Raw genomic sequence first — 21,632 nt, forward strand, 5'->3', positions numbered from 1 at the left:
TAAAAGTTACTCCAATAAGAAAGAAAGAAAGAAAGAAAGAAAGAAAGAAAGAAAGAAAGAAAGAAAGAAAGAAAGAAAGAAAGAAAGAAAGAAACCAACCACTGGTTTAAAGACCTCAGTGTCCCCGCCGAGTTACCAGATCAAGTCCAAGTACGCAAACTGAAGTCTGCCTGGAAACAGGAACCGTGGAAAGGCAAAGACACAGGGGGTTTCTAGGGCAGTGAAACTATTCTGCACGACACCATAACGGCGGACACATGTCGTTACACATTTGTCCAAACCCCCAGAATGCACAACACCAAGAGTGAACCCAAGTATAAACTTTGGGTGACAGTGATGTGCCAGCACAGGTATGAGGTTTGAAACAAGTGTGCCCCTCGGGGTCGGGGGCTGAGGATAGTGAGGGGACGCTGTGCGTGGGGGCAGGGAATAGGCTGTGTGGGAATTCTCCCTACTTTCCACTCAGTTATGCTATGAACCTAAAACTGCTCTAAAAACTAGTGTTTGTTTTTAATTTCAAAAAAGGCAAAGAAAGAGCGCTGGCTGGTGTGGCTCAATGAATTGAGTGCTGGCTTGTGAACCAAAGGGTCGCCAGTTCAATTCCCAGGCAGGGCACATGCCTGGGTTGCGGGCCAGGTCCCCCAGTAGGGGGCGTGCAAGAGGAAACCACATATTGATGTTTCTCTCCCTCCCTTCCACTCTGTCTAAAAATAAATAAAATTTAAAAAAATTTTAAAGGCAAAGAAAGAATTATATTAATAGTGGATCCCATAAAGCTTGTCACCTGGGTGGTAAATGGATTAAATTTGCTGGAAAGGAAATGTGAATAACAGAAAAGATTTCTCATGCAGATTCTAATCTAAGAGGAAATGTGGCCCAAGGGACAACAGAGGGATTCTGGATGCAAAATATTACTCACTTTTTAGGGTGATAGAAACGTTCTAAAATTAGGTTGTGGGCATAGCTGCACAACCTAGTCTTGGTAAATCCACTACAGCTCATTGTGCACTGAAAGTTCTGAGACTTCCTTCCATACCTACATTTTTGTTAATCTCTGGACCCTAACTAATGGCATTCCAGGCCTGATACTGAAAACTCCTGAGGCTGGAACTGCTGGAGAAAGAAACCTCAGCCAGACGGGGGCGGGGCGGGGTAGCCTCCCACCCTCGGCTGTGGGAGGGCAGGTGCTCTGCTGAGCCCTAAACCACCTGGGCCAACGGTGCCACTGACCAGGGAGACTCGTGGGATCCCTGCACTCCAGGCCGTGTTGTCCCTGTGTTCCGGGAAAGTAACCTTTCACCCCTAGAAAGTCTGTGATTCTGAGTTGTCCTGATGAAAATAATGGCTCTGGCCAGATGCTTTAAATCGACACCTCTGTTTTCTGAAAGGCATGCATGCCTGTGACGTTTCTTTAAGGCAGAAAAAAATCACAGGCACTTTCTTCTCCCTCACATAAGGAGGGAAAAATATAAAACAAACCTGTGATTCTGGACCAAGTGAAGGGTTTGAGAGTTTAATCTGGTTTGAATTATTGTCCTAATGTTCTAATTTTACAGATGAGGATGCTGAGGCTCAGGTGGGTTAAATCACTTTACCAGGTCACAAAGGAGAGGAGTGGCTGTGACCCAGAATTTGAACCCCACCTGCTAGACCCTGGTCTTTGCTCTTCCCTATGGGGCTATGCACAATATCACTTCATCGTCAAAAGACTCAGAACACAGGGAGAGAGAGATGAAGTGACTTGCCCAAGGTCGCACAGCCAGTCAGTGACAGGATAGGGGTCTGAACGCTTGCCATCTGGCAGCCTAAGGCTTCGAACCTTCCACCTGCCCTGCTGCCGAGCCTCCTTCCCAGCCCACCTGGCTGACCCCACCCTGGGCTCACCTGCGCTCTTGCCCGAATAGGCGCTCCACCTCTGCGCGGCCAGGGCTGCGGGTTCGGCCCCCGTTGCTGCACTGGGGCCCTGGCTCCCTCTGCGCCAGCCTCCTGGGTGGGGGCAGGTCGGCCAGCACGGTGTACTCCTCCCTCTCCAAGTTGTGCCTGGTCTCCCCAGGGGGTGCTGAGCCCCGGGAGCCCCCTGAGCTGCCTGGCGGAGGTGAGGGTGCCAGGAGCGCTAAGTCACTGGGCGGGTGTCGGGGTGGGGAGGAGGCTCGTGGTGCGTCCCGGTGCCCGATGCAAACCTGGGGGGGCAGCACTGGGGAGCCATGCAGAGAGTCAGTGGAGGGGGCCAGGCTCTCCATACTAGTCCCAGGGGGATCCTGAAAGAAGAGGGAGGGCTCGGGGGCCTGGCGTGGTGGGGAGGAGAAGGAGGGTGCATCTCGGTGTCCAATGCACACAGGGGTAGGGAAGTGGGGGGGCTCATGCAGAGAGTCTGTGGAGGGGACGAGGCTCTCGGTGCTGGCCCGGGGGAAATCCTGGAACAAGAGGGAGGGCTCGGGGGCCTGGCGCGGTGGGGAGGAGGCCCGGGGTGCATCTCGGTACCCAATGCACACAGGTGGGGGGAACTGAGGAGGGTCATGCTGGGGGGACTGGTTCTCAGCATCTAATGTGTCTGGGAGGAAGGGGAAGGGGTCAAACTGGGTGTGGCGAGGAGGTGAGGAGGCCCGAGGGGCATCCCGGTGTCCAATGCACACTGCCGGGGGGATGTAAGGGGGTTCGTGGTGGGTTGATTCGCCGTCAGAAGCATGGGGGTCTGGGAAGAAGGGGAATGGGTCATGTTGCAAAAATCGAGGAGGCGAAGAGGCTCGGGGGGCATCCCGGTGCCCGATGCACACAGCACATGGAGGCTGGGAGGACTCAAAGGAGGTCTGGGATGCCCCACGGGTGGTGAGGCGCAGTGGCGAGGAGGTCCGGTGGTGGCCCGGGTTGTGGGAAGAGGAAGTGGCCCGGGTTGGTGAACCGTGCTGGGCGGGGCTGGAGGAAGACTGGGGTGAGTCGCGCTGAGCTGGTCTAGAGGGTGATGTGGTCTGAGGCCTGTCACCTTGGGTTGGCCGAAGGGCAATGGATGCCCAGGGAACCTCACTTTGCTTGGAGCGAGATGGGGAAGAAGTTCGAGGGCCATCACTCTGGGTGGGCCGGAGGGGAAAGGAGGCCCAGGGAATGTCTTTGTTAGTACGATGGGGGGAAGAATTCCTGGGATTGTTCCGTTGACTGGAGCGATGGGAAGGTGATGGTCCAGGATTGTTCTGTGGGGTGCAACACTGAGGGGAGGGGCTTCCGGGGTTGTCCCGCCGAAAGGAAGAAGACTGTGGGTTGTCCCGTTGGGTAGAGGAGGTTCTGGGGGTGTTCTGCTGAACACAAGAAGCTCTGGAGTTCTCCCTCTGGGCGGTTCGGTTGGGAGAGGAGCCTCTGGGGTTGTTCCGCTGGGCACAGGATGTTCTGGAGTTTTCTCGATGGATGGTTCGGTTGAGAGAGGAGGTTCTAGGGTTGTCCCGCTGGGCACAGGATGTTCTGGAATTTTCTCGCTGGGTGGTTCGATTGGGAGAGGAGGTTCTAGGGTTGTCCCGCTGGGCACAGGATGTTCTGGAATTTTCTCGCTGGGTGGTTCTGTTAGGAGAGGGAGCTCTGGAGTTCTCCCGCTGGGTGGTTCGATTGGGAGAGGAGGTTCTGGGGTTGTCCCGCTGGGCACAGGATGTTCTGGAATTTTCTCGCTGGGTGGTTCGGTTGAGAGAGGAGGTTCTAGGGTTGTCCTGCTGGGCACAGGATGTTCTGGAGTTTTCTCGATGGATGGTTCGGTTGAGAGAGGAGGTTCTAGGGTTGTCCTGCTGGGCACAGGATGTTCTGGAGTTTTCTCGCTGGGTGGTTCTGTTAGGAGAGGGAGCTCTGGGGTTGTCCCGCTGGGCACAGGATGTTCTGGAGTTTTCTGGCTGGGTGGTTCGGTTGGGAGAGGAGGCTCTAGGTTTGTCCTGTTGTGTAGAAGAGGTTCTGGAGGGGTCCTGTTGGGCGGCTCTGGGGGAAGAGGAAACTCGAGGATTGATTCGCTGTGTGGACAAGGTTCTGAGGGTGTCCCGTTGGGCGACTCTTGAGGGAGAGGATGCTCTGGGGGAGTTCCGCTGTGTGGAAGAGGTCCTGGAGGGGTCCTGTTGGGTGGACGAGGTTCTGGAGCTGTCCTGTTGGGCCGTCTGGTAGGGGGAGGGAGCTTGGGGGGTGTCAGGCTGTGAGGAAGCAGTCTGGACAGCATCCCTTTGGGCAGCACGATGCAGCGAGGAAGCTCGGGGGGCTGTACTTCGCGGTCCGCTCTGGGGTGTCGCAGAGGAAGCCTGGGATAGCGCTGACCGGTGTCTCTCCAAGAAGTGCCCACTTTCTCCCCGGAGTTTGGCCCAGTGCTGCCCGGCACTTCGGCTCCCACCACCGGTATCTAAGAACAGAAGAGGCAAGTTCAAGGTGAGGGAAGAGTGTGCTTTGCAAACTGGGAGGTGCCCCAAGTGTGATGTCGAGGCTTTTCTAGCATCTAGGATTTGGCTACTTCCTCCTGGGCCTTGGCCCCCTGCCTGCAATTTGGGACCCTGCCACCAGGTGGACACTGGTGACTGCCTTTGATCAAGCAGGTCACAAAGTGAGGCTCCACCCACCCCACTGCCCTGGTGTTTAAGAGCAAGAGAGCAAGTATTTAGTACAAAGCCCCACCCGCCTGTCATGCCATTCGCACCAGAGAGGCGTCTAGTCCCCGTGTGGTATCACTTCTGTCCCCCTAGGGCCTGAGGGGCAGGGCAGTAGGATGGAGCAGTGAGGTGGCAAGATCTGATTAATGTGTTAAAAGATGGCCCCAGCTGCTGTGGGGGCTGGGGCAGGGCAGGGGCAGGGCAGGGGCAGAAGGACTGAAGGGGGTCAGGCTGAAACAGGAGAGCTGGAGGGGACTCTGACAATAGTGCCAGCCAGCGGCAGCAGGGGCTTGGCCAGGGAGTAATGGCAGAGACGACAAGACGATGATGGACTGGAGGTGTGTTTTGAAGGCACACTGATCGGAACTGCTGCTATAATTGGATACAAAGGGTGAGGAAAGGAAGGAATTGGAATTTGGGGCTGGAGCCACCGGACTGGCAGTGGCAGAGGGCAGACTGCCAGAGAAGCGGGCTGCAGGGGTCAGGGTGCGGGGGCCTCCGCACCAGCCCCCTCCTCGCCCTCCTCCCTGCTCCGCGTGCTCCACAACCATAGCTGCCTCTGCACTGGCTGCTGCTTCTGCTTCCAAACTCAGGTCTCAGCTGCAATGTCGCCCCGCCCCCACCCAGAGAGGCCCTCCCGGTCCACCTGCCCACTCTTACAATTTGCTGGGGTTTTTTTTAATCCTCACCCAAGGATATGTTTTTATTGATTTTTTAGAGAGAGAGGAAGGTGGGCGGGGGGAGAAACAGTGATGTGACAGAGAAACATTGATTGGTTGTCTCCCATAGCGCCCTGACTGGGGATTGAACCTAAAACTTAGGTGTGTGCCCTGACCAGGGATCAAACCGCAACCTTCTGGTGAGTGGGATGATGCTCCAAACAACCGAGCCACCCGGCCAGGGCTCCTGTCTTACCTCTCCGGAAATCAGTTTTGGCTCTCTGATCTGGCTTTTCATTTGTTTTCTGGCAGCTTCCCCAGCTGGAATGCCAGCTCCCTAGGGCGGGTCTTGCCTGTCTTCTTCACTCTGGTTCTCCAGCACTAGGACAGGGCCTGGCACATAGTAGGTGCTTAATAAATACTTATTGAATGAGTGAAATGAAAAAGCTGTGTTGAGTATGAGGCACTACCATATACGCCAGTGAAGAGGTCAGTTGTAGGATAAACTAGATAGAGTCCAGGGCAGAAATCAAGGCCAGAGGTGTGAACTCCGGAGATGTTGATTTTTCCAGATAGTATTGAAAGCCAAGTGGCTGAGTTGTCCGGGGAGAGAACAGAATGGAAACCGGGGCCAGGCGCTGGGGCATCCATGGGTGAAGGTCAAGGAGAAGAGGAGGCATCAGCAGAGGAGAGTTAGGAATGGTGAGTGAAGAAGGATCTGACCCTTTGCTGAGCACCCTGACTCCAACTCTGCCCTGGGGCTCTGAGTCCGCCTCGGCGACACTGCTTGCGCCCGGTCGCCAGCGCTCCACTGTCAGCAAAAGGCATCGCCACTGACACAGACACCCAGGCCAGGAGCTGGGATTGTGCATTCTGCTGTCCCCAGTCTATCAAGTCCACCTCCTACATCTCTCTCCTTCTCTGTCTGCTGCTCATCCACAACCGCCACCCTAATTCAGGTTCCCCCATCTCTCACCTGCACAGCAGCAGCAGGCTACAGAAAGGTTACAGAAACAGTGGGTGCCCCACCCACACAGCGATTCTTCACCCAGGGTTACCGGCTGTTGACAGCGTCTCATATACTTTACCCACCCATCCACCTACCTACCTGTCATCTCCATCTCTCTCTGTTTACCTCTCATCTGTCCATCGTGTTGAACTGTGTGAGAGTCGGAGTTGACACTTCACCCCTAACACCCTCCGAACACGTCTCCTAAGAGCAAAGACAACCTCCTTCCAGTGTCACACTCAGGAAATACAGCGTGGAGGCAAAACTGGTATCTGACATGCTCTTCACGGTCAAATTTCCCCGGCAGCCCCAGTAACATCTTCCACAGCTACAAGGTTTCCCACACTTGATCCGACCCAGAGCCCTACACAGCAATTTGCTTCCCCGTCTCTGTGGCCTGTCTAATTCAAGAACAGCTCCCCGGGCCTTTCACAGAGTGAGTCCTCTCAGGCCCTGGCCGGGAAGCTCAGTTGGTTAGAGTGTTGTACCGATACCCAAGGCTGTGGGTTCAATCGGGTCCAATCCCCGGTCAGGGTGCCCGAAGAATCAGCTAATGAGTGCATAAATAAGTGGAACAACAAGTCAGTGTTTCTTTCTGTCTCTCTCTCAAATCAATCAATCAATTTTTTTAAAAAGTATACCGTCAGTTATTTAGTGTAACATCCTTCAATCTGGGTTTGTCTGACGTTTTGCTGGGATTAGACGCAGGCAGTGCATTTTTAACAAGAAGCTCGGACAGGATGACACATTTGTCCCCCGCTAGGATACTGAATGGCCACTTGGTTAAGGCAGATCTGCCAGATCTTCCATCCTAAGAGTGGCTTTTTCTCCGTAATTGCTGTGTAATCTGAGGGGTGACACCTCAACATTTCACCCAGGAATTTAGCACCAGCACGTGATTCGTGCCTGAGTCAGTTATCCCTACAGTGGCTGTGATAGTCCCTTTACTGTTTCTCATCCCTCAGCCTCACCCTGTTCCAATTCATTCCTCACGCCTTTGCCCTGGTGAACTTCCTTAGGCACACATCCACTCACATCACTCTCTTCCTCGAACGCCTCCCATGGCTCCCTACTGCTCAGAGCAGTCAGTCCAAACTCCTTGGCCCAGTGTGGTCGAACCCAGCTTACGCCCCCATCTGCACACATGCTTTGCATCCCAGATTACTCCCTGCTCACCTCAGAGCCTTTGCCCCACTGTCCCCTCAGCTAGAGCACATGTTCGGGAGGCGCGCCCCTGAGTCCCTCCATGGATAAAAAGAAGCTCTGTGTGCCCTGCACCCAGACCCCATCCCACCCTTCACTCTTGGCAGGGTGCACGCTTCAGCTCTTCCACTGTCCCGGGCCACTGTTTGCCATCTCCCGACAGCAGATGAACTGTCATTTACTAAATGGTAAACTCTGTGACAGTGACCTCGCCTAAGTCCTTCTGTACACCCAAGGATCTGGTACCAGATGTTACGCATAATTAGCACTGGCATGTTTGATGACTGGGTGCTACAGGAGCCACAGGGAACTAGGACGGCCCACCGGGGCTAGGGCCTGAATACCCTGGCCCACACCCCCAAATCCTGACGATGCCAAAGACACATATCTGCAGGCAACACAGTGCCACCCTGATAGGAGGGACCCAGCCTTGGGACCCAGCATACGGGGTTCACATACCAGCAAGACATTGGCCAGCTTCACACGTATCTGTGGGCTTGGCCTGACCAGCAGCTTTTCCTCTTTCTTTGGGAGCAACGTGACCCTGATTTCCTTTGGGCATCTCCTCTTCTCACCCCCAGCCGTGAGGTTTGCACAGGGGGCTGGCCCTATCCCAGATCACCAGGCTGGGCTCATGACCCATGCTGGGCCGCAGGGAGAATCCTCCCTAGGGCTTTGGCTACATCTGTAGAAAAGACTGTACCTTCTGTCCGTGGAGGTAGATAAGCAAGTTAAATACAGCCTGGCACCGCTACCATTCATCATGATACCATGGGGGAGGGTCTGGCTGAGAACGAAGCCACCATAGAAGAAAGTACGGCAGAGGCCAGATTTCTGACAGTACTTGCACTTGGATCCAACCATGCCTGAAGTCATCGCCCCCTAGGCTTTTTACTCAGCTGGTTTCTTCCTTGCAACCTGAAGATCCTAATGCATCAACTATGTGAGAGGATATTTCAAGCAGGTTGCATGGAATATTATGGCTGCTCCATAATTATATGGGACTGTTACTATTATTAACATTTGAGCCACCAAAGTAAGACATGCCTCGGGCCCCAGATGGCAGGTGAGAGGGCTATCTGGGCCCGGGGCCCCTGGCCATCACCACTTCCATAGTCACAGGGACCAACCTGGTCTGGCAGAAGGACTCACCCTCCTTTCTCTGGCTCCCAGTCTCTCCTCCCACAGGTGACCGGCTGAGGACAGACGAGGCCCGTTGGGCACTGTCAGCTCTTGACCCCTCCTGCAACTTCCGAGGGATCATCACGGTGAACTCGTCCCAGCTGGGGGCCTCCTGCTGCCTTTTGAAGATGTCCCAGTCCTGCCAGGGAAGGATAGGAGAAATTGTGCTTGGTGACTAAGAAGAGAGACCCTGGGCTGACATTCCCAGTGTGAGATGGGTAGGAGAGAATGGATCTGATACTGAGAGAGCACCTGCTGTATACCCAGCGCTGTGCTGGGCTCCTTGCAGGTGTAAACTCAGCTAATCTGTGATCAACCCCATGAGGTAGGCAGTCTGCAGAGCTAAGAACTTGCCCAAGATCATGCAGCTGGGAAATGGTTTATATGGGAGGGAATTTGAACACAGGGCAGTTGAACACAGGGCGGTAAGAGGGCCCTGGCATAGTAGTGCCACAGCACCCCAGAGACACCCCCAAGATCTGGAGAGAAGTAGGCCCGAAACCTTGCCCTTCTATTTTCCAGCTGTATGGCTTCAACTATGTTGCTTCCCTTCTCTGAGTCTCAGTTTTCTTGCCCTAGAACACACCCATAAAGGGGGCTGGTGAGCCTTCCTGAACTCATGTCTGGTCACTACCCCCTTATGGCTCCAGGAGGTCTCATGCGGAGTCTGCCTCTCCCACCCCGTGACAGCCCTTTGAGCGGTGAGTGCCCAGGACGTTTCCCTGAGTCTCCTCTTCTCAGCTAAACGGCCCCCAACCCTGGCCAGCCCCCCCAAGACACCTCCGTCCCGCCTATTCCCTTCCTTTTGTCCTCTACCCCAGCTGCTCCTGGCACTCAGTGGTATGTGACCAGGACAGGACTCAGGACCAATCTCATCCTTGCTCTGGACAACACACCCACATCCTGGCCCTCTGTGACCTGTGACCTGAGAGTTTCTGGCAGCATGAACCAGTGGTGATTCATGTGGAGCTCTCTATCACTGAAACTCCTTCCTCCATGTGTTCATAGGCAGACCCCCAGCTCTCCTGGGCGGGCCCTGCAGAGACTCCTCCCCCTCCCACGTGGGTGGTCTGGATGCCCTGAGGTGCCTGTGAAGTCTTGGCCCAGTTCGTTGGTGTGAGAGGCTCAGCCCTCCTCTGGAAGTTTGGGGCTGGCACAGAGGGGTGATCTGCTCTTGCCCTCGGCCCCCGCCCCCAGCTCACCACAGAGGACGAGTTGCTGGTGTCATCAGGGGTGTTGGAGTCAGGGCTGGAGCTGGTGTCAGAGTCAGGACCCTCGTCGGAGCTGCCGCACAGGGAGGAGGCCAGGCCCTCCAGATGGGGCACTGCCTCGGGGTCCCGGCTCCTGCTCCCGGGGGTGACTGTGGGGCCCTCTGCAGGGAGCCCTGCCGATGGGCCCCTGAGAGAGGAGACAGACCCGTGACTTTTTCCCCAAAAGTCATGGAGATCAAGGAGTAAGACCCCTGCCCTGGCACACACCCCCTCACGTTACAGGAGAAGAGGGAGCTGACACTGAGGCCTCTCTGTGCTGGGCTCTTTCCGTGGGCTGCTTGGTTAAGCTACAACAGCCTCCCTTTGGAGTGAGTGTGATGATCCCCATTTTACAGAAGAGGAAATTGAGGCTCAGAGACGGCAAGGGACTAGCCGAGGTCACAGAGCTAGGAAAAAGCAGAGCTGTACTGTGAACCAAAGCTGTGGCCCCCACCCCAGACCTCTGTCATTGGAGCAGAAATGGGGACCCAAGCTCAGTAAGACAGAGCCATAATTATGCTGGGCTAACGGGGGCTCTGAGAGGTAGGAGAACTCCAGGGGCAGTGACAGGGGCACCAGTCTGGACTCCAAGGGAGGGAGCTGCAGAGAAAGCCCTGCTTTGGAGAAGCCAGTCAGCACAGCCACAGGCCCAGGCAGACTTGGAGCTGGCTGTGGCTCCAAAGAGTGACCCACAGATTGGCCTGCAAGATGGAAATGGGTGCTGACCCCTGCAAAAGAGGTCTGTCATCAGAGTTTGGGACAGACTGCACAGGCCTCCCTCCCTCACTCAGAAGCACAATGCAGCCTGCGGACTGCAGGCTTTGACGGGCCCTACAGGAGGGGCCCCACTGTGCTTACCCCAGGCTTTCTGACACATGCCTGACGACAGAGCTTTCGGTCTTTTAAAAAACAAAACATGTGAGGAACACATGTTCCCAAAGCCATGCTGATCTGATTCAATTCTTATTTTTTTTAAATGGGGAAACTGAGGTACAAAAAGAGGGAATAACTTGCCCAAGGTCCCACCATCCAACACAGATGAAGCTGAAGCTGGCCCAGGTTTCCAGACCCTCAGCCACGCCCTCCCAAAGCGCCACTTCCGATCAGCCCAGCCAGGGGTGGAGGGAATCCCAGAGCCTGCACAGTCAGGTACGTGGGTGTTAATCCTGCTTCATTTTTTAAAGCTGTGCCAAGGGAACGAGAAAATGTGAGTGGGCCGAGAGCCATGCCCAAGGCAGGATGGGTGCATGGGTGCTCTGTGATCGAAGCTGAGCTAGGACTGAGGAACATGCCCACTATGCCCAGCTGTGTGGGCTGACCGTGTGAACCTCACCAGCAGCCATCACCATTGTGAAGGGTGTGGGGTGGGGGTAGGGGAGGGCTGCCCCGGGGAGCCCCTCCCCAGGGCCTGGAGCTCTACCCACCTCTCGGACCCTGGCCCAAGGCCCAGGCCCACCACAGACTGGCACCCAGAGGTCGAAGCACTGTGCGGGTCCGCAGAGGCAGGCGGGCGGCGGGGCAGGTCGCAGTAGGGTACCTCCGCACTTGGAGGGCTCCGGGGCTCCTGGGATGGAGTCGGAGAGAGGAGGCACCTCAGTGCCCACGTGGGGGCTCCCTCCCCCTGCACGGCCCCTCCCCCCACTAGGGGGTGTGGAGAGTCTCCAGGCATCTCCTCCGGGATCTTCAAAGTCTCAAGGAGAGCTGTCCATCAGGCTGGAAGCGCCCCTGGGGACCCAAGCTGAGGGCTGGCCGAGGTACAGGGTATGTGGGTGCATACATGTGCACAGGTGTGTGTGTATATAAAGGCCTGTGTGTGCAACCGTGTGCATGTGTGTGCAAGTTGGGGGCGGGTACACTGGAGCATATGTTCGCACCAGTGCATGTAAGTCCATTTATGTGTGTGTTGGCACATATGTAGGTGTGTATGCTTGAGGATGTGAAGTGTACTAACGGCCCGAAGAGTTTTCTGCAGCTAGAAGACAAGGATGAGGAAGAAGAGTGAGGAGGAAGGATTAAGTCAGCCTGGGGAGTGAGGGAGGAAAAGGTAATCTGAGAGAGGAGGAGGTGGGAAAAGGTCTCAGGAAAGAAGAGACTGCCCACTTAAGGAGGGGTGGGGGGCTCCTGGGCTGGAGGGTCAAGGCCCCAGGGGTGGAGGCAGAGGCGGAGGCCCTGAGCTGACTGCTCATCTCTCTCTCCCTCCACCCTCAGCAAGGCCACACCTGGGAAGGCTGCTGCTGGGCTCACCCAGGGGGAACGATTGCTCACCTCCGGGAAGGCCCCCCCACACCTCCCCACCTCCTAGGGTGGCAGGGCCCTCCCCTGGTGGTGGGAGACAAGGCCACAGCACCCTGCACCCCGCCTCCTCTCGGGTTACCTGGGCAGCGGGTTCCGGAGCTGGCGGCTGGCGGCTGTCAGCACCCTCGTCCCCGGGGGGCTCCGTTCAGGCCCCCACACTGCCACCCTCCCAGGCCCCGATTCTGGGCCGTGGCGGCAGTGGCGGAGGCAGCAGAAACCTTAGAGGGGCCGGCTGCAGGAGCAGGGGCCCCTCATTACTGTTTCATAAGCCAGGGCCCAGCCAAGAACAATGCAGGACATGAAACCACAGGAACCCGATCTCCACAGCTCACCTGAGAGCCGGCAGGGCGGGGGCTGGGGCCTGGACTCCCAGGGGACCCTGGAGCCCAGGGCTCAGGGCTGAGGCCACAGCCTGGCCACAGTCCCCGGGTGGGCACAGACTCCCTGGGTTCAAAGAAGGTGGCCACTAGCAGGACCTGGGCAGAGCCGAGGATTGGGACCAGGGTGTCTGCTGTGCCATTGAAGCCAGTGGAGTCTGTCTGGATTCAGTTTCGCCCCCTGGCCCGGAGCAAGATTCTGATCAGCGCTCCACAGTGGGAGGTGTCAGATCCACAGCCTGGCCTGGCGCCTTGACTGCCCTGGGGACCTCGCTGCATGAATGAGGAGGGAGCAGCGCTCTGGACATTGCCAAGGGGTCTCAGTCCAGCTGGGCCCACCAAGCACCCCAGCCAGTCAGGGCACCTCTGTTCAGCTCTCACCCCCAGCCCTCATCACTACCCACCATCCACATGAGCAGGACCAGGAGCCAGTCCCTGGCTCTGATTTCCTGCCTGGCAGGTCAGTACGGGCTCTGGCCTCAGACAGACATCAGGCCCAATCCTGGCGCCTCCACTTCCCAGCTGGGTGACCTCAGCCTGAAGCTTCCCCACTCTGAGCCTGGTTTTCTCATTTACAAAACTGGGATGATAAGAGAACCTGCCTCCTAGGGGTGTTATGAGAATTAAATTAGTTAATATTTGTAAAGGGCTTAGGACAGTGCCTGGCTTGTACACCTTCAATATAATAGATAATGTAAAAAGATTAAATAGAATTATACTAGTGTTACTCTTAAGAATAAGAGTATTTAATATTAGCCCTGGCCAGGCAGCTCAGTTGGTTGGAGCACTGTCTCATACACCAGAAGTTTGCAGGTTCGCTCCTGTCAGGGTACACACCTAGGTTGAGGGTTTGATCTCCGGTTGGGGCTTATGCAGGAGGCATCTGATTGATGTTTCTTTCTCACATCGATATTCCTTTCTGTCTCTCTCTCTCTCCAAAAACCAATAAAAATATTTTCAGGCAAGGGTTAAAAATAAATTTTTAAAGAATAAATACATAAAAAGGGACGTGCAGTGCCTGGCATCTGTCACAACCCTCTCACCTCCTAAGCTCCCACCCTCCACCCAGAACCTGGCCATAACCTGGTCAAGGCTGTGTGATTGCCAGGGATGACTGCCCCCCAGCCCATGGAAGCCTCAGCTGAGGGTAGAACAGAGGCACATCCAGAGCCAGGATCCCAGGGGAGCTGGGGCAAGCTCCCAGGGGGCACCTGGGCCACTCCTGCTTGTTCCAAAGCAGGTGAGGATGTCAGAACCGGTTCCCCGGGAGGTACCTTTCGCAGGCCCCTAGGGAAAAGGGGGAGCCCAGGTGTGACGAGGGATCCAGCCGGGGACTGCACGGTCCTGTTCAGACGGGGGTGTGCTTCTCTAACACACAGAGGCTGTGACTCCAGACTTGAAACTGCACATCCACGAGGAGGACCTGCACCAGCGTCAGATCCTGGTGACTCGGGAGCCTTTATGTCCCACTGAGATCGGGCTCCTCAGCTCAGTAATTCCGTGACTTTCCTCACGACCAGTGTGGCCCACGCGCCTCTCACTTGCCACCCCAGACAATTCCGGGTGCGTTTCCCACCCCAAGTACCTGCCTCAGGAAATAACTTAGGAGTCAGCCGTGCTCCACCTCCTCCATGTTCCTCAGGTACCAAATCCTTTAGATTCTCCTGTTCCATCAGTTCTGAAATATGTCCATTTCTCTACATGTCAACATCTCCATTTTCTCCAGCATGAGTAATTAATGGCACCTTCTCCTCACTGGTCACCTTGATTTACTCTCACTCCCTGTACTCTATTCTCTGCCCTGCAGTCGAAGTAACTTTGGAAATGCAAATCTGACCATATCACTCCCATTGAAAATCTTCAGTGGCTCCCTTGCCTCTTGGAAAAAAATCTAGTCAGCTCGTCTATAAGGCCCCGCAAGGCCCGGTGAGACCAGCCCCCACCCTGTTCTCCATCTTTGTCCTAGAATTCCCATGCCCCTCCCACTCGCTGGCCTCTGTTCACCCTCCTACGTACCTCTTGCTTTCTGTCTCAGGACCCTTGCACCTACAGTTCCCTTTTCTCCTCTTCCCCCAGCTTCACTGGCCAATGTCCCCAGTCTTTACCAAGCAGCTAAAATGTCATTTCCTTGAAGAAACCTATCACTCACCTTCGTGCCCCTTGCTACTCCTTACAACCATTACCACAACCATGATTATTTGTATGATGAACTTCTTAGTCTGCATTTCTTTTGCTAGACTATGAGCCCCAGGGACCAGGGATGTGTCTATGTTACTTGTCACTGTTTCACCAACACTTAGTGTGATGCCTGGCACATGTTAAGCACCTATTCAACACGTGTGCACAGGTGAGCTGGCCTGAGGTCTCAGCTGGGAAGTGGTAGGACTGAGATTAGAATTCAAACCTGTCTGAATCCAAACTTCATCTGTTCCTCACTTGCCATCTCCCCACCCACTGGGAGAAGGTCATTTGCATGGGAGACAGACTCACCGAACTCTCAGGCATCTGTTCCCTGAACCTGGGGGTAGGCGAGCTGTTACCACAGGTATCAAGACAGGTAGAAAGGAATCTCTCAGGGTTGTTTTCCTGATTGGGAAGGAGGGAGAGGAAACTGACTGAATTAGCCACATGTGACTTTGGCTAAGCAATGCCAGATGCCCTGAATGAGACGCCTTGTTGCCCAATTTTACCCATTAGGAGAGTGAAGTCAGACAGGGTAAAGGACCCAAGGTCACACAGCAGGGAAACGGCAAACCTAGCACTGCAGCTCTGGCCTGCACGGCTCCAAAGCTGAACACTGACTCCCTTATACTGGTCAGTCACCTCTTGGAGCCCGACCACCTGCGCGATGCTGACTGCCAGGCTTAAGAGGAGCCTTAGGACTGCTGGGAATGACAGAGCCGGAGTGGATCAAGGGGACATGGAGAGTCACAGGTCCCATGCTTCTCATGGCGTGTGTCCCGGGAGCTCTGGGTTTACGTGTACAGGGACTTGGCCTAAGATCACAGCGATCCCAAAGTGAGAGAATGCCTCACTCCTTAAGCGCCTTCAAGGGGAAAGTTTCCAGTGGGTGCTGGGGTATCTCTAACGCCTCTCTAACACCTGCAAAGCTCCCTTTTCACAGAGAGACAGCAGGACTCAGGCTCAAGCCTTCAGCCAACAATGCTATCTGGTTAGAATTTAATGACACTCCTATTTTTTTTTTTGTCTTTTTCTTTCTTTTTAACCTTCTGTATAAAGGCTATGATCCTAGCTTTCTGTTTGTGGTGGTGATGTGAAGTTCTGTTTTAGTATAAGTGGAAAAAAAAGGGTGTTGATTTAAAGAATAAGGTACGTAACAGATTAGAGGAGGCTATGGCAGAAAGATCACAGAGTCAGGAACATGACCTGGCATCTGGGAACATTAACACAGTGCCACCACTTCATTGTACAGGTAGGAGAACAGAGGCCCTGCCCGGGAGGAAGACCAGTTTCTGGATGGACTCCCCCACCCCAAACCACCCCAACCACTCAGGAAAGCCAGCCCACCTGGTGCCTTGCTTGGTGGGCCTCCTCAGGGTGGAAGCAGTTTTGACAGCAGCTCTGGGCAAGCACATTGGCCTCAAAGTGTTCACAAGGGGCATTCTCAGCCCCCCCCTCCATATTAGGTGAGCCAGGCCAGGGCAGCTCCTGCAATCCAATGGTGGGGCCTGGGAAGAATGGGGCTGGCAGTGCACCCAGACCCCAGCCCCCGATTGCCCCTGGACAGATAAAGACCAAAGAGATAAGGTTATTCATCCATTTAGCATCTGTTCATTTATTCACTCAACAAACATTAAGCACCAGGAATTCTGCCAAGCATTTAACATGTGATTTCCAGTAATTACTGCAGCTTTGCTCCAAGTGTGTTCTGAGGATCCTGCATTAGACTTGGTCCGGCTGCTTATGAAGTGTATATTCCCAGTTCCCTCCCCAGATCCACCTAGGTGAGGCAGGGGTGTGCATTTTAAACAAGTCTCCTAGGGCCTTTGTGCACCCCAAAGCTGGAGTGCCCTTGCTCTCCAATTATCCTGCACTGTGGGTAAAATTAACGCCAGTTTCAGATAAGGCAAGGAAGGCTCACGGAGGTTCCATAAGTGCAAGTCCCAGTGGCTGAACTGGATTCAAACCCAGGTCTATGAGCCAGGAGGTGGAAGTGAGGGGCACTGGATACCACTGAGAAGTCACCGAGGCCCCTTGGGAAATACTGGGAGTGAGGCAAAAGGGCAGGCAGGTATTTTCAGTCGAGGACAAAGTCATGGGCAATCTGAAGGCACACATCAAGTTTGTGGCAGAGCTCGGCCAGAGAGAAAAGCTGGTGCTCTGACTTAAGCACACAGCAGCTGTCCTGTCCAAAACAGCTCCAATGCCATGGGGGGGGGGGGGGGCGGGGAGGGGCTCCAACAGAAGAGTAACTTGAAGATGCTCTCCTAACCCACATGGAATAGAGCCCTGGAAGGGGATGAGGGTAAGGGGAATCCATATTCCCTAAGGCACAAGCCCCTTACAGAGTTCCCTGGTGGCTGCCCATACCTTTTCCTCACCTGGAGAACTGCCTTCACAGCATCCCAGGGGATCAGGCCTTCGCTGCCAATCTCACCTGAGAGCTGGGGAATTTCACATATTCCCCTGGGTCAGCCAGGGTAAAGGTTCCTGGCTCCTCCATCAGACCTGGGGAGGCAGCAGGGCATGGTCTGGGTGGGGTGAAGGATACCCTGACCCCTCGGTGGCCCGGGGGTCTCCGATCCTGTCGCGGCTCTTCTCCCGGCTTCGTTCCAAGCTCCCAGGGGAGTGAATCCTTCCCGCCCAGCCTGGGCGGTTCTTCCCCACTCCAGCCACAAAGGGGAGTATCTCCCCGGACAGAGACCGCCACTCATTTCCCTGGGGGTGGAATGTGTGGGGCTCTACTCTTGGTCCCCCTCACTGCTCCCGCATCCTCCCCAACCCAATTGGCAGAATCCTTCTCTAAAATGCACTTTAGGTGTGGATATAACAATGAAAAACCTGCAGAGGACCCGATGCCCCACCTGGAGAATGGACAGCTGGACCTCTTTCTATCCAGCCAATCAGCCTGTCCCTCCACGTATCCCTCACTCCACATTTTCCCCCTTATCCTCCTCCCCTCCAACCTTTGCCCAGCGCAGTAATAACCTCCACTCAGGTTTCCACGCCTGGCGGGGGCGGGGGAGGTGGGGTGTAGAGATTGGGTGCCAGGGTCACAGCCTCTTTATTTTAACAATGAATCAGAACATTGCCCTGAGGCAAAGGCCACACCCCTGCTGCTCTCTCATAGGCTCTTTCTAGGTACTTTATTTACATGAAGGCTGTGACATTGGACAATCTGGCGATGAGGGGCGGAGCGGAGGCGGGCGGTGCCTAGATACCTCTGAGCGCGGGACCCACAGCACGTTTATAACCTCAGCAGACTTGTCTTCAGTGGGCCCTCCAAAGGGCTAGCATTGAGTCTGGCTCATTCAGATCTCTTTCCGGTGGCTTATTCCCGCTTCAGTCCCCTAACCTGGCTATTGCCTAGACCTTGGGCTAGAGTCTTAACCTCTCTGTGCTTAGTTTTCTAATTTGTAAAATACAGATAGTAATATTATCTGTGAGGGTGAAATTAAAAGTCCAGGGGTTTTCAAACTCTATTCGCACACTTGCACTGATGCAACGCTCACTCAAATGCAGTTCTCCCTCTTAATTTTTTTTTTAATCCTCATCCGAGGACATTTTTTCATTGCTTTTAGAGACAGGAGAGAAGAGAAATATCAATTAACTTTGGTATGCCTGGACCAGGGATTGAACCCACAGACTAGGCATGTGCCCTGACTGGGAATCAAACCTGAAACCTTTCAGTTATGGGATGATGCTCCAACCAACTGAGCTGCCATGGCCAGTTCTCCCCTTTTAAAGATTTTATTTATTAATTTATTTATTTAGAGAGAGGGGAGGGAGGAAGAGATGGAAAGAAACATCAATGTGTGGTTGCCTCTCACATGGCCCCCACTGGGGACCTGGCGCACAACCCAGGCATGTGCCCTGACTGGGAATTGAACTGGCGACCCTTGGGTTCACAGCCCGAGTTCAATCCACTGAGCCACAGCAGCCAGAGCTCCCCTCTTAAAAAGTGTAACATTTTTGCTCTGGTTGGGTAGCTCGGTTGATTAGGGCATCATCTAATATGCCAAGGTTATGGGGTACATTCAATTCCCAGTTAGGGCACATGCAAGAAGCAAATAATGAACGCATAAATACGTAGAACAAATAATTTATGTTTCTCACTCCCATTCTCTCTCTAAAATCAATCAATCAATCAATCAGCTAACATTTTTAAAGCTAACATTTATTCAGCACTATGTGCCAGCTCCTAGTCCAAAATCTTTATATACATGAAGACATGGTACTGAATAAAATGGGGCTCCTCCTGAAATGAGGAGCCCACTGACCAGTGGGAGAGAGCCTCTGAACAAGTCTTCCTGGCCAGGATGGAAGAGGCAAAGATACAGCTTCATAACAAAAATAACGAGCTTTCGGCTTGGTCCCAATTACTGTAAGTAAAACAGGGAGTAATGAGACTTGTGAGCAGTATCTGGCTCTAGCACTCCCTGGCTGTGTGATCGTAAGAAAGTTCCTTGACCTCTCTGTGCCTAAAGTGAGGTAAGCACTAAGTCTGAGTTTGCAGCTCAGGGTATGACCCATCCCCTAGCCCCACCCATCAGTAAAGCCAGAAGCTTACTCTGGTGGCCCTCCTGACAATTCATTATATACTTATTGAACTCTTACTTTTGTCAGTTGTGTGTGCTGAGGACACATCAGTGAACAAAAGATCAGATCTCCTGTCTTTGTAACGCTTCAATTTTGGTGGAGACAAACAGACCACAAACCAGATAAATAAGCAATATATAAATTATGTTGGCTGATGATGGGTGCTAAGGAGAAAGATGAAGCAGGGAGGGTGTTGGAAGTGGGAGTGTGTGGTCAGGGAGGCCGTACTGAGATGGCAGTATCTGAGCAAAGACCTGGGACTTTGAGCGTGCTCACAGGTGGGACTGTGAGCACGCAGGTCCTGGAGAAGCCTGTTTTCAGTTGAGGGGGCTGATAACAAGAGGCTGGAGTGGAAAGAATAAGGGAGAAGGGGGGACAGTCCAGGGCCAGGTGGTCCTGAGTGCTCAGAGTCCTGAGCACTCTCCCTAGACCTGGAGCTGCCTGGCTGTGCCCTCTGTGGGATGGTACAGGACTAAGGATGTAACAGTGGCAGCCGAGGCAGCAGTCACCACTTGTCACCATTTGGTCTCAGCCTCACATCCCCTTTCTACTCCCTGAAATCTTTGCCTGCTCATCTCCACCTTTGCTCATGCCATTTCCTGTGGCTGAGGACACCCCTCTTCAGAGATCTGAGGAAGCAGAACGATCAGACAGTTCTGCTCCCCACTCTGCCCCACTGAACCCTAGCCTCCTGTCAGTCAAATGGAAACAGTCATCCCAGCCCTCCCTGCCCACAGGATGGATAGAGAATCACATGCACTGGGCAGGCAACACAGATGCAGGGGCCGTGCCCCAATGGAGCAGGAGCAGAATGGCGTCATCAGGGCTGGCTCCAGCCTGTGATTACCCTGCACTGTGGTGAACCGAAGTGGCCAGGCTTTACTGATGCCTTTAGAGACTCCTGCCTTGATAAAGCTCCTAGAGGCCTCAATCTAAAGGGCCCACAAGATGGGGAATAGCAGAAAGGAAGAGTCCAGATGTGTAACATGGAGAGGGCAACACAGGAGAAGACAATCCTGGAATCAGAGTTTTGTGTTTTCACCACTCCCGATCCTAGGCCTGGCAACACCGCCACACTTAATGTCCTTGGTCTGCTGAAATAACTAGCGGTACACACAGGAGAGAGCGATGTCAAATACTAACAAGCATTATAAACCACAGATATAAGTTGTAAAGGGCTCTGTGTCACTGGGCAGGGGAGGAGACCCAGGTCAGATGTCTCAGCAGGCGTAGCAGCCACACACCCACACACCTACACGGAAGGCACACCAGAGAATACCAGGTGCCACGGGAACAGGTTCATACGCATGGGTTCATTTCAGCCTCTCACGCACAGCCCTAAGCGGTAGTTATCTTCTGTTATCCTAGGAGTGGGAAACAGACCCAGAGAGGTCAGCACGGGGAGGAGCTCAGACAGTGGTCCAGAGGCAGAGCCAAGATTCAAACCCAAAGCCTGCTGTGTGCACTGACCCCCGAGCCCTGCTCCATTCCTGCTCACAGGGGCTTGAGAGGGCAAGGCTCACACGTAGCTCTCCTGGGCTGGGTTCTAGAACCGCCTAGAGCCTGGCAATGGGCTCTTCCCTGGATGGAGGCAATCGAGCAGTGCGAGTCATGTCACCCAAGCATGGTGGGGGAGAACTGGGAGGCAGCACAAAGAGCAGGTGGAAGGAGCTGAGAAACCACTTCACAAGACCTCCTGGCTGCAAGCCTGGGCTTCGCATTCCCATGCTTAGGTGTGGCCTTCAGACCTGCATCAGCCATCACCAGGTTTCAGGCAGGTTTTGATGGTGACCTGGGAAAGCACCTGCCTGCCCCAGGCACAGCCTAATAGAGCCACCATTCCTGAGCCTGACCAATGTGGGAGGAAGTAGGCTGCTTCTGGGAGGTCCTCCACGGGAAGAGGGGGGAAGACCTGCAGCTGTGCTCCCACCACAGCACTCCCCAGTCCCCTAGACCACCTCTTGCACTATTCCTGAACTTCGCTGGGCACAACAGCACATCGTACTCCACATCCCGTCCTAGTGTTAAGGCCCAACATGGGTCCCCAAAGCAGCATGCAACACAAAATCCTGTGCTCCAGCTCAGAGGAAGCAGCAAGCGGTGAGGGGGGGTAGTCCGACTGTGCTCCAGAACAGCACTCTGGCTGTCCCCAACGGCACCGTATCTACCTCTCACAGATGGGTTCTGCCAAGGACCCTTCCTGGTCAGGGGAACAGCAGTGTGTGAGGAAGGTCACCAATAAGGTGGGACAAGGGATGGACAAAGCTGGTTTTCAT

General features: G+C 54.4%; 1 protein-coding gene across 2 annotated transcripts in view; it reads right to left on the reverse strand.

Moving 5' to 3' along the window:
• The window catches only part of TRIOBP (TRIO and F-actin binding protein), a 52,698-nt gene extending 36,382 nt beyond the window's left edge, over positions 1–16,316 (reverse strand). Inside the window, exons 1-6 of one of the 2 annotated variants that reach the window (XM_037160297.2) lie at positions 16,105–16,316; positions 15,067–15,162; positions 11,329–11,468; positions 9,857–10,052; positions 8,625–8,793; positions 1,885–4,357 (exon numbers count right to left, since the gene is read on the reverse strand). In XM_037160297.2, the coding sequence (XP_037016192.2) occupies positions 1,885–4,357; positions 8,625–8,793; positions 9,857–10,052; positions 11,329–11,468; positions 15,067–15,162; positions 16,105–16,218 (3,188 nt within the window). In that variant the 5' untranslated portion in view covers positions 16,219–16,316. The remainder of the gene's footprint in view (positions 1–1,884; positions 4,358–8,624; positions 8,794–9,856; positions 10,053–11,328; positions 11,469–15,066; positions 15,163–16,104) is intronic. The other variant, XM_037160296.2, reaches the window with a different exon arrangement.
• Between the last annotated feature and the right edge of the window lie 5,316 nt (positions 16,317–21,632).

The sequence above is a fragment of the Artibeus jamaicensis genome, unplaced genomic scaffold (genome assembly GCF_021234435.1).
Source record: "Artibeus jamaicensis isolate MK-2021 breed Jamaican fruit bat unplaced genomic scaffold, CSHL_Jam_final contig_233, whole genome shotgun sequence".
Classification (NCBI taxonomy): Eukaryota; Metazoa; Chordata; class Mammalia; order Chiroptera; family Phyllostomidae; genus Artibeus; species Artibeus jamaicensis.